Source organism: Lepus europaeus, chromosome 1, assembly GCF_033115175.1.
Source record: "Lepus europaeus isolate LE1 chromosome 1, mLepTim1.pri, whole genome shotgun sequence".
In the NCBI taxonomy this organism is placed as follows: domain Eukaryota; kingdom Metazoa; phylum Chordata; class Mammalia; order Lagomorpha; family Leporidae; genus Lepus; species Lepus europaeus.
This window is the reverse complement of record NC_084827.1, coordinates 120,743,012-120,757,888: the sequence shown is the minus strand read 5'-3', so window position 1 is coordinate 120,757,888 and position 14,877 is coordinate 120,743,012. Positions and strand designations below refer to the sequence as shown.

At 38.0% G+C, this 14,877-nt stretch overlaps 1 protein-coding gene across 1 annotated transcript in view; it reads left to right on the top strand.

Annotated features, from left to right (window-relative positions):
• Positions 1 to 14,877, top strand: part of PDE11A (phosphodiesterase 11A) — a 448,382-nt gene that overhangs the window by 249,450 nt on the left and 184,055 nt on the right. Inside the window, exons 8-9 of the mRNA XM_062196428.1 lie at positions 1,292 to 1,359; positions 2,352 to 2,444. Of these exons, the coding sequence (XP_062052412.1) occupies positions 1,292 to 1,359; positions 2,352 to 2,444 (161 nt within the window). The remainder of the gene's footprint in view (positions 1 to 1,291; positions 1,360 to 2,351; positions 2,445 to 14,877) is intronic.

The following is a 14,877-nucleotide window of genomic DNA, read 5'->3' as shown; positions in this document are numbered from 1 at the left end:
TTCCTATGGAACTGTGGTCTACCTACATTTTACTTATTGAATATTATGGTTAGTGGTGAATTAAGCCTATGAATATAGATGAATTAAAATTATATCTCTGCAAAAACTGATGAAGAGGGGGAGGGAGGGAGGGTGATTTAGTTGGTGGTGGTGTGGGAGGGAAGTGTGGTTGTCTTCTTGAAACTGTACCTATGGAATGCATGAAATCTGTTCCCATTGTATTACCCAGGGTTAGGAGGTGGGAAGTAAATGAGAAGATAGGGGTCAGAGAATACAAAGTAGCAGATATGTAGGATGACAAGTCTAGAAATCTAAGGAATAACATGAAGACTATAGTTAATAGGTTTGTTCTGTGTTGGGGATTCATACTAAATGAAATTCTAGCTGCCCTTGCCACAAAAACAAACAAACAAACAAACAAACAAAAGGATAGCTGTGTGAGTTGATGGATATGTTAATTTGCTTCACTATAATAACCTTTTAAACTATATGTATTCCATAATACCGTGTTGTATTCCCTAATTACACACAAGAAAATTTTTTCTCAAAAATCTCATTAAGTCATTTAATATTCTAATAGTTAACCTAATTCCCATTTTTACAGTTAAGGAAATTCAGTGCTAAACAGGTGACTTGCTCAGGGTCACACAGCTAGCTGATGGAGAAGTCCAAATCTAAGTCCAAATCCAAGCATACACCATATTGCCTCTCTCAAGTACCTGGTTTTGGGTAATTAGAAAAAATATATATGCATCTATATTCAGTTTTATATGATTGTGTATAGGAGGATACTTGAAAGGGATTGTAGGAAATGGAATTGAAAGATAACCCTATTTTGGTGCTAAAAAGTTTAAAATCCATGAAATTTTTACATAATACAGATTTTCCACGAACAATTTTAAGACCCCCCCCCCTCATGTGCATGTGTGTGTGAGTGTGTGTGTGTGCGCACATGCCACACGTCAGGTAAATCGGAGTTATTGTACAAAATCCTATTGGAAACCAATTTCAGTGAGTCAGATTGATGCCTGGTAGGTCTCCTACTTTCACTGACATGTCATGGCCATGAGTAGAGACTGATGTAGTCATCATATGCTAGAGATGCTAGAATTTAAAATGAGTTCCTGCAGCTGCTGAAAGGAGATATGGGGTTGGCCTTGGCTTACCCTATTGTAGTAACGTGATAGATATACTCATTTGTAATATTATCTATATGTATCCCATAATATCATGCTTTATAACTTCAATATACTCAATAAAAATGATAACACGCCCCAAACTTTTCCCATAGGGGTGGCTCAAGTGTTGAATAGACTTGATGGGAAACCTTTTGATGATGCAGATCAACGACTTTTTGAGGTAAGAGAATAAATTACAAACCAAGAATTATTCTCGAGTCACCAGTAGTCTCCTGTTTCCTCTTGCCCAAATTTGTAAGGATGGATAATTATTAATCAATCATTACTGTACTTAAATGCTGTGACACATTTAAAAGAAGAGTTAAGTATATATGAATACTCAGGGAAGATTTGATTCTATTTTTCACTAATAAGATTGTTTTGTAACCTTCAGTTATTTTTATCCCAATGTTATTACAGAATTGAATCTAAGATTGTTTTGTAACCTTCAGTTATTTTTTTCCCAATGTTATTACAGAATTGAATCTCTCCCTCTTTTCTCCAAAGTGTTATTGTCTTATCCTTGTCTTGTTCACAAGTGTTCAGAGTTATGAGACCCCATAGCCAGCTCTGCAAGCTATATTGCATCATATTTCTTTTATTTGCAAGCTTCCATTCACTCCAGTCCCTGTAGCTAAAGAGGTTGGCCTTGCATGAGCTTCTTGTCAACAATGCCAGTAGCTTGCATGAAGATCCCATAATTATTTTTCTGTAACCAAGAATACCACACAGCTCCATTATTAACTGATTCTATATCAGTCTCCCTTCCCCTTAACACTTACATTATCATTGCACTCCATTTCTTTATCAACATGTTGTATAGCCTAGCTACTGAAAGAGGTTGTTTTTGGTGAAATAAAATGGAATTTCTAAATCAGCCTACAGCCTAGCACATTAAGAACACATTTAAGCCAGACTGCATGTTTTTTAAACGCATGAAGCATTTTCTTCACAATGGCATTAAATTAATAATTTTCCTCATGTGCAGAGTGAGCTATAAAGTTGTTTCATGACAATAATAATTAAGAATTTAATGCACATATTTCCCCAAGGTCCCCTCTGTGTACAATAAAATTACATTTCATACCCATCCCTGATGACTGCCTGCTTTCATATTAGATTTTTGCCAATGATTTATTGCAATTTTTAATTAGTAAGCTTTCTCTTCCCTAGGCTTTTGTCATCTTCTGTGGCCTTGGCATCAACAACACGATTATGTACGATCAAGTGAAGAAGTCCTGGGCCAAACAGTCTGTGGCTCTTGACGTAAGTACATATTTCTGTCAGAATCATATGCTAAAAGGCTTAATTTTATGAGGGAAAAAAGAACTGTCCTTGGAATGGGGCTTTATTTCTAAATTTGTAATTATCTGTTCATTGGATCTTAGCCATTTTATGGTCATAAGTTCAAAGCTGGAGAAAGCTAGAAACTTCCTACAGAAAATGAACACAATGGTACATGTGTTTTTAGGCAGTTGGTAGAGCCTTTGAAGCCATCTATACATGCCCTGCAGTTAGATATAGACTTGAAATATTAGGCTTATTAAATAGAAGTAATCCAAAAATAATTTTCCAAGATTTAAAGTATACTATAAACTTAGATTAGAATATATCAATATTCTGTAAACTTACAAGTTTTCCTATCATGTGAGAAAACCGCACTATGAAGATATTTGTATGGCCCAGATGAGAGACACAGCACCTGTCATTATAGTACTACCCTTTCTGCACACACACACACACACACACCACCACCAAGAACTCCCTTGTTTCCTATCTTGTACCACATGGCCTTTCAGTTCCACTGAGATTCTTTTCCTTCCTTTTTAAAAATTTTTATTAAAATAAAGAGAACAGGTTTCATATATTTCATAGTTTTGAAAGAACAGCTCTCACCTCTGAATCTCAGATGCATTTTTGGACCTAAGACCTATTTTTTCCCTAAAGATATTGTTTATATCTATGAAATACTTATTTAGTAGAGCAGATGTCAGTGTCAATACAACAGTATGTCATATACTGTGATATGACACATGTACAGTTTAAATATTCTATGTACTTTGCCAAATATTTGTAAAAAGAGAAAAACCAAGGAGAAGTATAAATAGGAAAATCAGTGGTGCTTGTAATATCCTGGTTTGAGATTTAAAAGACATAAAACAAGTTATATCTTTTTTTTCCTGGCTGGACTGTAAATTCTGGAAAGATCTAATTGTACTTGTAATATAGGATGTTTAACACAAACACTTTTCTAGATAGAAGGAGAGGGAAAGGAAAAGGAAGAGGAAGAAAAGAATAGGAGTTCAGCATTTCTTTCGGTTCTTCTTCACCATCATCAAACTCCGATCTCTACAGGGTTGCTTCACCATTGTTTCTTTATTCCTGCACCTGTAAAGACTTCCCATACAGTAGTCCTGTCTAAATACTACTGCAGTGTCATGATGTAATTAACACACATAATACAACCCAGAGAATGTGGTCCTCATATATACTCATATTCTTCTTCCTCAACTGCTTCCTGGTGCACCTTTATCATGTTGAGAAGGGGCTAGAATAACTGGGTTGCAGCATGGATGGCCATTTGCCCTCAGTTAAAAAGATTCAGTAACAGACATTGCTTCCTAACTCTCACAGAGCCAGTTACACTTACCTACAAAATGCTAAGGCACCCTGTTATCCCTAGCCGCAATCTCCTCACCATAAAATGCTTATTTGGGTTTGTTGTACCCGTCCTCTTCTTTATGTAACTCAATTACTTTTTTTTGTAATCTTTTTTTTTTATTTTTTTTTATTTAGTGAATATAAATTTCCAAAGTACAGCTTATGTATTACAAAGGCTTCCCCACCCACAACTTCCCCCCCACCCGCAACCCTCCCCTTTCCCACTTCCTCTCCCCTTCCATTCCCATCAAGATTCATTTTCAATTCTCTTTATATATAGAAAATCAGTTTAGTATATATATATATATATATATATATATATATATATATTTCAACAGTTTGTCCTCCCATAGCAACACAAAGTGAGAAAAATACTGTTGGAGTACTAGTTATAGCATTAAATAACAGTGTACATCACATTAATGACCGAGATTCTGCAAGATATTTTTTTTAAGAAAAAGATTGATTATTTTTCTATGTAATTTCCAATTTAAAACCAAGGGTTTTTTTTTTTTTCATTTTCAATTATCTTTATATACAGAAGATCGCTTCAGTATATACTAAGTAAAGATTTCATCAGTTTGCACCCACACATAACCACAAAGTGTAAAAATACTGTTTCAGTACTAGCTATATCATTACTTCACCTTTGACAACCTATTAAGGACAGATCCCACATGGGACGTAAGTACACAGTGACTCCTGATGTTGATTTAACAACTTAACACTCTTGTTAATGGCATCAGTAATCTCCCTAGGCTCTAGCCATGAGTTGCCGAGGCTATGGAAGCCTTTAGGGTTCGCCGACTTCGATCCTATTCTGACAAGGCCATAGTCAAAGTGGAAGTTCTCTCCTCCCATCAGAGAAAGGTACCTCCTACTTTGATGGCCCCGTCCTTTCCACTGGGATCACACTCGCTGAGATCCTTCATTTAGGTCTTCTTCTTCTTCATCTTTTTTTTTTCCCCTTACTTTCTATCATTAGACACAAGAATTACTACTAACACCGCAGATTTTGTGCCCGAATCTCAGTGTTGTGACAATCTCACCCTTTGAAGAACTTGACTTATATGTATGGTCTTATATATTTTGTTTTGTGTCAAAAGAAGAGTTTTCAGTCAGAATTCTGATGTTGTCCCTAGGTTTTGACCCTCCCACCTCCAGCCAGCCCTCATCCCACTAGGCTATAAATTCTTGACTCTAGAGACCAGATGGCATCCACCCTATGCCCTCGCCCAGGAGCCTATGCTAGAGAATCTGGAAGGATTTCTTAGTCTCAGGACTTTATGAAGACAAAAACATGATTTGATGACAGCTTTAGTAGGCCAAAATCAGGAGTCAGATCTACATATAGTATAATAAGCATTAAATTTTGAATGTATCTTTAAAATTTAAATGTATACATTTATATATACTACATGATATAAATGTAATATTTTCATAACTTTTCTATTAAAATATACATTTACATTTATATATGTATAGTTAGCCTGATTCCATAAGGAATTTGAGCTATTTTATCAGAATATAAAATTATTCAGGAAAAAGTTTTAAGTAAAACAAGAATAATAACAACAGAACCAGGAAAGGTCGGGGTGGGTACAGAGAGCCTGTGGAGACAGAATAAAATGCAATGCTATTCTTCTATTGCCTTCATCCCTCCTCCCCAAGGACTTGGGCTAGCCCCTTTCCTTTTCCAACTGTGGCTAAGAGGATACTCCCTGCCCTGGTCAGGTCCCTCTTCTCTTTGTGTTGTCTCATTTTTCTTATTCTCTTCCATTTTTATCCTACTTTATCTTGTCCCAAGAAGAGCTATGTCTCAGTGTAGCCCTGTCATTCCCATAATCTTTTGCAATGTCTTTTTCTTCCAGTTTGCAACAAGAGTAAATAATCCATCCCACAGTCCCCACAATAATTACCATCCCAGAAGCCTTTCCCTCTGCACAAAGGGAGCATACATAGTTCATGGCCTGGAGAGTTAATGGGAATACATTTCTTTCTGTGTTTTTTCATGAGACTCTTGAGAAACAACACAATACTATTCTGTTCTTTTAAAAATCCTTTCCCCAAGGCATTTTTAATAAAAAGACCTCCTTGTTGCAGCCTCTGAAAGTAAATATTCTCCAGATAAATTCTCTTGAAAGGCTAATGCCCACAAATGTGGCTCAGTATCATCTCTGAAATACCCAGAACACACTGAAAGTACTGTCTTTGTCTTTAAAATTTTGTATTGGCTTTACCTTTGTTTCCTCAAAAATAGCCACTGGTTTCCATGTGTGTGTGTGTGTTTTTTTTTTTTTAACACTGGCTACTTTTCCTATTGATCTTAAATGACATGTTATATATATTAGTATATATAACATTTTATATTATTTATGTTATGTGGTGGAATGAGAAGGCCATGCCAAGGTGGCCACTGGCAAGTGAGCATCAGTTACTCAGGAATGGCTTCAAAAAACACCTGGCAACAAAGCCTGCCTGGCAACAGGCTGTAATTGGATGGCTTTGGAAACCACATGGCAACAGAGCCTGCCTGGCAACAGGCTGTGATTGGATGGCTTCAGATACTGCCTGGCAACAGGCTGTGATTGGTTAGAGCATAAACTGCCCCTTGACCGGATTGGCTGCCTTGGCTATTTAAGCTGCTGTACCAACTGAAATAAATGAGTCTGCGGGCTGCTCGCCTCTGGCCTGCTTTCACCCAACTCCCGGGGTCTGTGTGGTGACTCCATGCCTCTTGGCCCCACCACGCTCCTCCTCTCAGAATGAATCAACCTCAACAATATTATTTATAAATATTATATTTATATTATATATTCTCAATGTATTCTCATGTATATATTCAAGTTCATTTCTTGACATGTTATTTTTTCTTGCTTTGTATCAATATCCTCTGCAGGAGGAGGCTTCTGTATTTAACCAAGCACAAGGCATTGTAGGGAAATGACTTACAGTGTTGCTGTCAGCACTGGTTCGATCATTCTAGTAAGAATTAAATCCTGGTTCAGCTGCTGTTGACCTCGGGCAAGCTACCTAAACCCCCAGTCTTAGTTGTGTTGTATATTAAGTGGATATATAAGTATGGGTATGCTAAGAAAGATGTTTTCATATTTAAATAAAATAGTGCAGAGAACATATTTAGATGGAATGTTTTGTAGCACTAATAAGTTAGCTGTTCTTACTAACTAGTGCACCTGCCTTCCTTAATCTTCGTTGAGTTCTGTCTGTTCAGTCTAAGACTCTTTGTAAGATCGTGCTTATTAGAAGGTAATAGCTTTTTGTGTGTCCTATCAGGAAGATTACTTCCAATGTGGGTTTTGAGCTAAAAACAGGTCCTCCGTTGCCAAGTTCTGTGACCCGTGCTCTGTTGATACTGCCACTGAGCTGCCAGTGGCTTTGCAGGGCAGCTGCTCCAGCGCATTATTCCTTTCTCAGTGCTTATCTGTTGTCTGCAGCCTGTTTTACCAAAAATGTCTATGCAGAAAAATCCAGAGCATGGAAATGCGAAAGTTTCCATGACAAAAACAGCCATGCAGATCTTCAAAAACTAATACATCTTGAAAGCTAAAGCTTCCCCGATAAATATGTATGCTAGAGAGTTCTTTCCCTGTTGCCACAGACTGGCACCTTCAGCTCAGTTTAGACATAATCCACAAATGATAGAAATATAGTGGTATAAAATATTTTCTATTTTTATGGCTTTTAAGAATCGAGTGAATAATATATTAATTTTATTTAACAAAATTATTACCTCAATTATTTTGTTTACTGCTTCCTTAATGTCTCATATTTAGTTATGCAATTCTATTGTTAAAATCCTTTTTCTTAAATATATAAAGTTCATATTCTAAGGCTCTTTGAGAGCAGAGATGCTCTCAGAGTTCAATAATGGAACAAAGAGGAATTTCCTATCATTTTTGATAACTTTAATTCTAAGATCTTAATTTGCATTCTTCATGACCAACCAAGAGTGTCAGAAGAACTGTACTAACTGTATACCTTTCTAAGAGTAAAGATCATAAAATAAAAGAAGGAAACTTTACCTAAGTCAGAATACATGGAGAATGCAACACAAATAAATGTAGATGTAGAATATTATTACTTCATTCTGAACACCCAGAATTGACCTTTGGGGTGTCTTTCATGGTTATTACAAATGAAGCCTTACCTCATACTGATGAGAAATTTTCCAGGAAATATAATTCTGTGTGTTAAGGGACACCTCATACAGCTTTATTATTAGAAGAGGGAAGGAACAAGGGTCAAAGAGAGGGTAAGAAAAAGGTAAATGCAATCAGGATCCAAGCCCCATTTATTCTATCTCCCCAAAGCCTCTCCCATCTATTTCCTTCTTTCCAATTGCCGCGGCAACCATCCTACTTAAGGGCTTCATTACCTCTAGACTGGGCAATTGCAGTGGACTTCTATTTGTTCTTCCTAAAACATATTGTAGATTGCATCTCTCACCCACTCATAGACCTTAAATTACTCCCACACTATCTATCAAAGTACAAAGCTCCTGGCCTTGGTGATCCTTTGAAATCTCATACCAGAGTCCTTTCCTATACCCCTGGCTCTCATTTCTCTCCTTATGGAATTCTATGTTACTGACAAACTTAACTACCATTGTCTATGAAACAACCACCTGCTTCTCCACCACCTGATCTCTCTGATATCCATTCCACTTTTGCTCTTCTCTGTTCTAGTTATGCCATCTCTGCTCAAAATTATTTCATCATTCAAAGGTTGATTTACAGTGTAGTCTTCTATGAAGCTTTTAGCTTCAGGGTTGTTTGTTCCTCTCTGTATTACATTTAATTATGTATCTGTATGTTATCTTGTGTTATAACATGGTACCTTAAAGGTTGTGATCATGTGATTGTTCTTTGTTGCTTTCAGTATTTGATGTGTAATTGGCTCTCAAAGAGTGTGTATTGAATAAATGAGTACATACAGATGATCATTCTGGCCTGCCATGGCAACATTGTGAAAGGGTAAACTTTGGGCTATGGTGGAGGAGCTGGTAGTTACTCCTAGTGGCAGTTTTGCTGACCACAGACAGGCACAGTGTCCACCTCTGTATTCCCTTACAGGCTATGACTAGAGTTGTTTTTATTTTTTCAGGGAGATGGTAGCACCTCCTCTCAGATACCATGTCCCATAGGCTGTTTCCTTAGATGAGGATTCTGGAGGCAACCTGGCTTCCTGAGGGCAAGGGAGAAGGAGAGCACTGAAAGAGATGGTTCTCCCATGAGGAATCTCCTAGCCTCCAAGCAGAAGTTTCCCTAACAGAGTGCCTGAAAGTTCTGCACTCACAAGATGCAAGCAGAGAGCCACCTTCTTGTTCCTCACTCATGGTGGTTTAAACCTTCTCTGTTGATCAGTGTCTTCCACTCCTGGAGAAACTCTGGTAGATTTCATGCCATGGCCATTCTGATCCACTCAGATGTTAAATTGCCACTGAGCTTCTCTTCCTTGTTAGGAGAGAAGCCTGTGGTTGGAAGAGGATCACAATGAGCTTCTTGATTTTTTCTCCCTTTGTCTCCTCCTTCAAGACAGGCACAGCGAGCAAAGGGAGGTAAGATGAGGGAGCCAAGCCATATGTGACAGGAGCTGTCTTCATATGGTTTCGGGGCCCTCTGTTTCAGACATCAGCATTCTGTTTTTCACACAAGCTGCTTTCATAAATGCTTCGGAACACTGCCAGGCTGAGACTCTCATCAGCAATGACCTGCAGAGGGCTTGCCTCTCCCGACTGACATCTTGCAGTACCTTCCCAGGCCCTGGCTTCCAAGGCCTACACCTCCCTCTAAAGGGTCCACTCACTTCTCCAGGCAATCATCTTGGTCAGGCTTCTCTTTTTGTCCTTTTGGTTTGTTTTAAAAATTGTGATAAAATAAATACAGTATTAAGCATTTTAGCCACTGTTAAATGTATGCTTCTGTGGTATCCAGTACATTCACACTGGTGTGTAGCCATCACCACCATCCATCTCCAGAACCTTTCCATCTTCCCAAACTGAAGCTGGAGCCATTAAACATTAACCCCTTATTCCTTCCTTTCCTCAGCCTGTGCTAACCACAGATCCACTTATGTCTATGCTAAGTTTTACTAATCTAGATACCTCATTTAGATGAAGCCATGTGATATATTTCTTCCGTGACTACTTTATTTTACATAAGGTGTCTTTAGGGTTCATCAGTGTTGTCACATGTGTCAGAATTTCTTTCCTTTTTCAGGATGAATAATTTTCCATTGTAAGTGTATGACCCATTTTACTTATCCATCCATCTAGGACTGCTTTCTTAGAATCCTTTTAAGCCTGATTGCTTTTCATGGGCCCGTTGGGGCCACCAGAAAACTCACGTCTTTGCTCATTAGATTGTGTGAATACAGGTCCTCCTCAATGTAGCTCTCTCTTCCTTCTGCCCACTAACCTTTAGAATCAGATAGAAGTCTCTGTTCTCACACCACATTCTGAGGAGATACATTTTAGGTTCTCCAAGTGGTTCTGTGGAAGGAAAGTCCAAGAAGCTATAACTAAAGAAATCCTCAGTATAGAGCTGTCTTCTAAACTGCTGGGCTTGCCTCACACAATGCACAAATGAGGAGTGAGCATCTTATGGTGAAGGTGGCAGAACTTGGAAAGCATCTTCCAAAGCCTATGCTATGGCCTAGCTGGCCTAGCACTTCCCTGTACAGTGGAGTACCTGTTGTTCTCAACTATCAGCTCAGATTGAAAGAGTGCCATTGAAATGGTTGTACCATTGTACATTCCTAACAAGTAACTGTGAAACTTTTTGTTTGTACCACAATATCACCAATATGTGATGCCATCATTAATTTTAATTTTAGCCAATCTAGCAGGTGCATAATGGTATTTTATTGTGGTTTCATTTCCATTTCTCTGTATACACTTTTCCTTGTGTTTATTTACCATTTGTATATCTTCTTTTACAAACTGTCGCAACTTTTTCTTCACATTATTTGGATTTTTTTCCTTAGTTTAATTGAACAATATGAATTCTTTCTACATTCTGAATATACACAAGTCCCTAGTCAAATATATGTCTTGTGAATATTTTGTCACAATCAGCAGCTTGTTTATAATGGTATATTTTAATGAGCAGGTAATTTTAGTTTTGGTTGTTTAATTTATCAACTGTTTAATTTGAGAGTTATAGTTTTCTGATATCTAAGAAATCTCTGCCTACCCACAAATATATACTCCTTTGATTTCATCTAGAAGCTTTAATTTTAGCTTCTTATATTTAGCTCTGTATCTAAACTCAGTAATTTTTGCAGATGGTAACCATCAAGGTCCGTTGTTTAAAAATTTAAGTACCATTTTTTGAAAAGTTCTTCTTCCTCCATTGGATTGCTTTGGAACGCTTGTTGGAAAACAAAGGACTATCTAAACTATCAGTCTATTTCTGGCCTGTTTATATTTTTGCATTGATTAATCAAACCTGAGCTCTTGCATTTAAAAAAAGACCACTAACTCCAGTGTGGTTTTAAATAAAGTTATTAAAACTGGAATTTTCTTAAAATTCTTCTGTGAGTTAGCCCATCTCCATTTGCATGTTTTCTGTGTATTCATTCACTGAAAAAATATTTCTTCTTTGTAGTTGAAGTACTGAGGGTTCAACAGAAAAATCTAAGTAATATTCATATTCTTCCTTATTGTAATAGGAAAAGACAGGCAATAGATAAATAACCAAATAAATTAGCAAGATTAATTCTTGATAATGTAGCATGAAGAAGATGAAGCAGGATATTTTAATAAAGAATGACAAGAAATGGGGAACTACTGTGGATCTATTCATAGAGGCCTCTTTGGAAAGTCACAGTTGAGCTTTGAGATTTCATTCTTTTATTATACCTATATGGTTTTCTCTCGCGTTTTGATGAGGCCTTTCTTGCATCTTATGAAGGGACTGAATGATCATGGCCCTTGCATGATATGGTTATTAGATGTGCATTCTCTAAGAGTGTTTGTGGTGCTGCTCCCTTTCCCTGAGACTATGGTGGTGAGCAGCTGGCAGGGTTTTGATTCTCTTTGAGTTTCCATCATCCACATATGCACTATTGAATCTCCTTGATTAGATCTATAAAGGAGTGCTGACTGATATATTTCATTGCTTGTGTGGTTCTGCTGGACTACAAGGGTATATTCTCCCCCAAGTTGGGTCCCAGAGGGTTCAAAATTTTATATCCCTATGTACTTGGGTTTCAAAAAGTTCACGGAAGTTTTTTTCTTTCAAGACCTTGAATGCATCATCCCTCTCTCTTCTGGCCTATAGAGGATTTTCTTCTGGAAAGTCTGCTGCTAGTCTAATGGGTTTTCTTTTGTATTTAGCATGATGTTTTTCTAAAACTGTCTTTAGGATTCTCTCCTTGTCCTTAACTTTTGAAAATTTGTCTGTAATATGCTTTAAAGCATGTCTTTTTTTTTTTTTTTTTTTTGAATGAGTCTGGTTGGAGTGTTTTGAGCTCCTTGTATCTCTTGTATCTGGTTAATTCCATTTCACATGACCTTTGTTTTTTTTAAAGCCTCTTCATATACAAATGTGTCTAGACATTTGGTTTACCATTGTGTCCCAAAGCCAGCACAGGTCACATGCAAGAAGTATTTGTTGAGTATATCAAGCACACTAAAGTACAGAACCACAATTAGAGTTCTAGAATCTGAAACTTTGGTGCGTACTCCACTAGGGCACTTTATGAAGTACAGCAAAACAGTTAAAAATGTAGTCTTTAAAATTAGACTGTTAGGATTTTTAAATAATTCTAGCTCTGCCACTTTCCACCTGTGCATGTCTGGAAAAGTCACTTCTCTGTGGTATATTGTTCCTACTTCTCAAGCTTGTGGGATTATTATGAGATCAAAACAAAATAATGCCAGTAAATCTTGAGCATGGTGCTCATGAGATTCTAACAATAATAGTTGCTTATATGGTGACACCTACCCCCACCATATAGTGCTTTATTCTCAGAGACTCTGCCTCATAAGATGAAGGCTAGTACTTCAGAACCAGCTGTCATTGAGCAGAAGGTGAACTGATGAACTTTCTGGTTGATATAGGTTCTGGGTCTTTGAGTGTAGAGAAGGGAACGAGCCTCTCCTGGGATGGCTTTAGGAACAAAGCCTTCCTTCTTGTGGTTCAGGCTGAGGGACCTGTTTCACTGCAGAGGGTGAAGCATGATTAAACCACTGCTCATTTAACTCAACCCAGTGCATTTGCCTGCTAAGCTGTGAACATTCTCCTTAGATTTTTTTAGCAGGTTATCAGTTTTAGTTGTGGTTTCTGGGTTTTTATTTAGTGATGTTGTGGAAAGTAAGAGAACCTGCATCAAGAGTCAACCAATTATCACTGTTTAAAGATAAACTTTATTTTGTAAGAGCAGTTTTATATTTTTAGAAAAATTGTGAAGGTAGTGCAGAGGTTCCAATATACCCATACTCAGCTTCCCTATTTCTGAGCATCCCCCCACTAATGAACTGATACTGATGGCTACATTATCATTGACTGAAGTCCCGAGTTTAATCAGATTTTCCTAGTCTGCCTCATACCCCTTTTCTGTTCTAGGATCCCGTCCAGGACATTCATGACTCCTTAGGTTCCTTGGCAGGGCAGTCTCTCATACTTGCCTTTTCTGATGACTTCAGTAGTTTTGAGAAATACTCATCAGGTACTTTGCAGCATATCCCTTAGTTGGGATGTATCTGATTTTTTTTTCTCATAGTTAGGCTGTGAATATGGGTTTTGGAGAGTCAGACTACAAATGTAAGGCACAGTCTTCATCACATCATATCAAGGGCACATACTCTAATAGGATTCAGCGCTGTAGACATTGACCTTGATCACCTGGCTGAGGGAATGGTCATCAGGTTTTCCTGTGGTCCAGTTACTCTGTTTTGCCCCTTTTCAAACTGTACTGTGTGGAGGGAAATCAAGATGCACAGCTACACGTAAAGAGTGGGGGGTTAAACTCCAGCCCCTTTCTGGAAAGTTTATATATAAATTATTTAGGATTCTTCTGTACAAGATATTTGTCTCTTCTACCCACCTACTTAATTGTTTATCTCCATATATTTATGTATTTATGGATATATACTAATGAAGGTTTATTTTTTACTTTCAGTGATATCCCATTACCACTTGTCAGATATCATTTTGTATCTGAATCAAATAACGTAATTTTTTAAGAGTAACATAAAAGAATTTATGGATATGCCAAGTGGCACTTCTCTGCAAAGAGTCAGCAGGGGATTCTGTGCACTTCCAGAATCCTGCTGTGATTTAAATATTTCTGAAATACCTCAGTGGGGACTGTGAGGGGTGTAAGAAATAAATAACCATTAATCTAATGAATAGGTCACCTACTATGTTCCAAGAATTCACTTACCCCTCACTAAATACATGAACCAACGGCAAAGGAAGACCTTTCTCTCTGTGTCTCTCACTGTCCACTCTGCCTGTCAAAAAAATAAATAAAAAATAAATACATGGCCTAGACCACATGTAAATTTCATAAGATTTACCACAACACTTCACATAATTTCAGTCTAGAAGAGAGTATCAAAATGTGAACATGTGATTAGCATACAGTGGGAACAGTTCCAGGACAGAAGTAGGTGTGACCTTTGGGGAAGCATTGAGAAGGGGCATCTGATTCAGAGAATCCAGTCGTAACTGCTTTGCAGAGAAGGTAACTTCCAGCTGACACTGTTTTGAGCTATACAATAAGAAAACTAGCAGGAAAGCTCCACGCAGAAGAAAAGTCATGGATAGAAGTAGGAATAATTAAAGCCTGCGCCGCGGCTCACTAGGCTAATCCTCCGCTTTGCGGCGCCGGCACACCGGGTTCTAGTTCCGGTCGGGGCGCCGATCCTGTCCCGGTTGCCCCTCTTCCAGGCCAGCTCTCTGCGTGGCCAGGGAGTGCAGTGGAGGATGGCCCAAGTGCTTGGGCCCTGCACCCCATGGGAGACCAGGAGAAGCACCTGGCTCCTGCCATCGGATCGGCGCGGTGCACA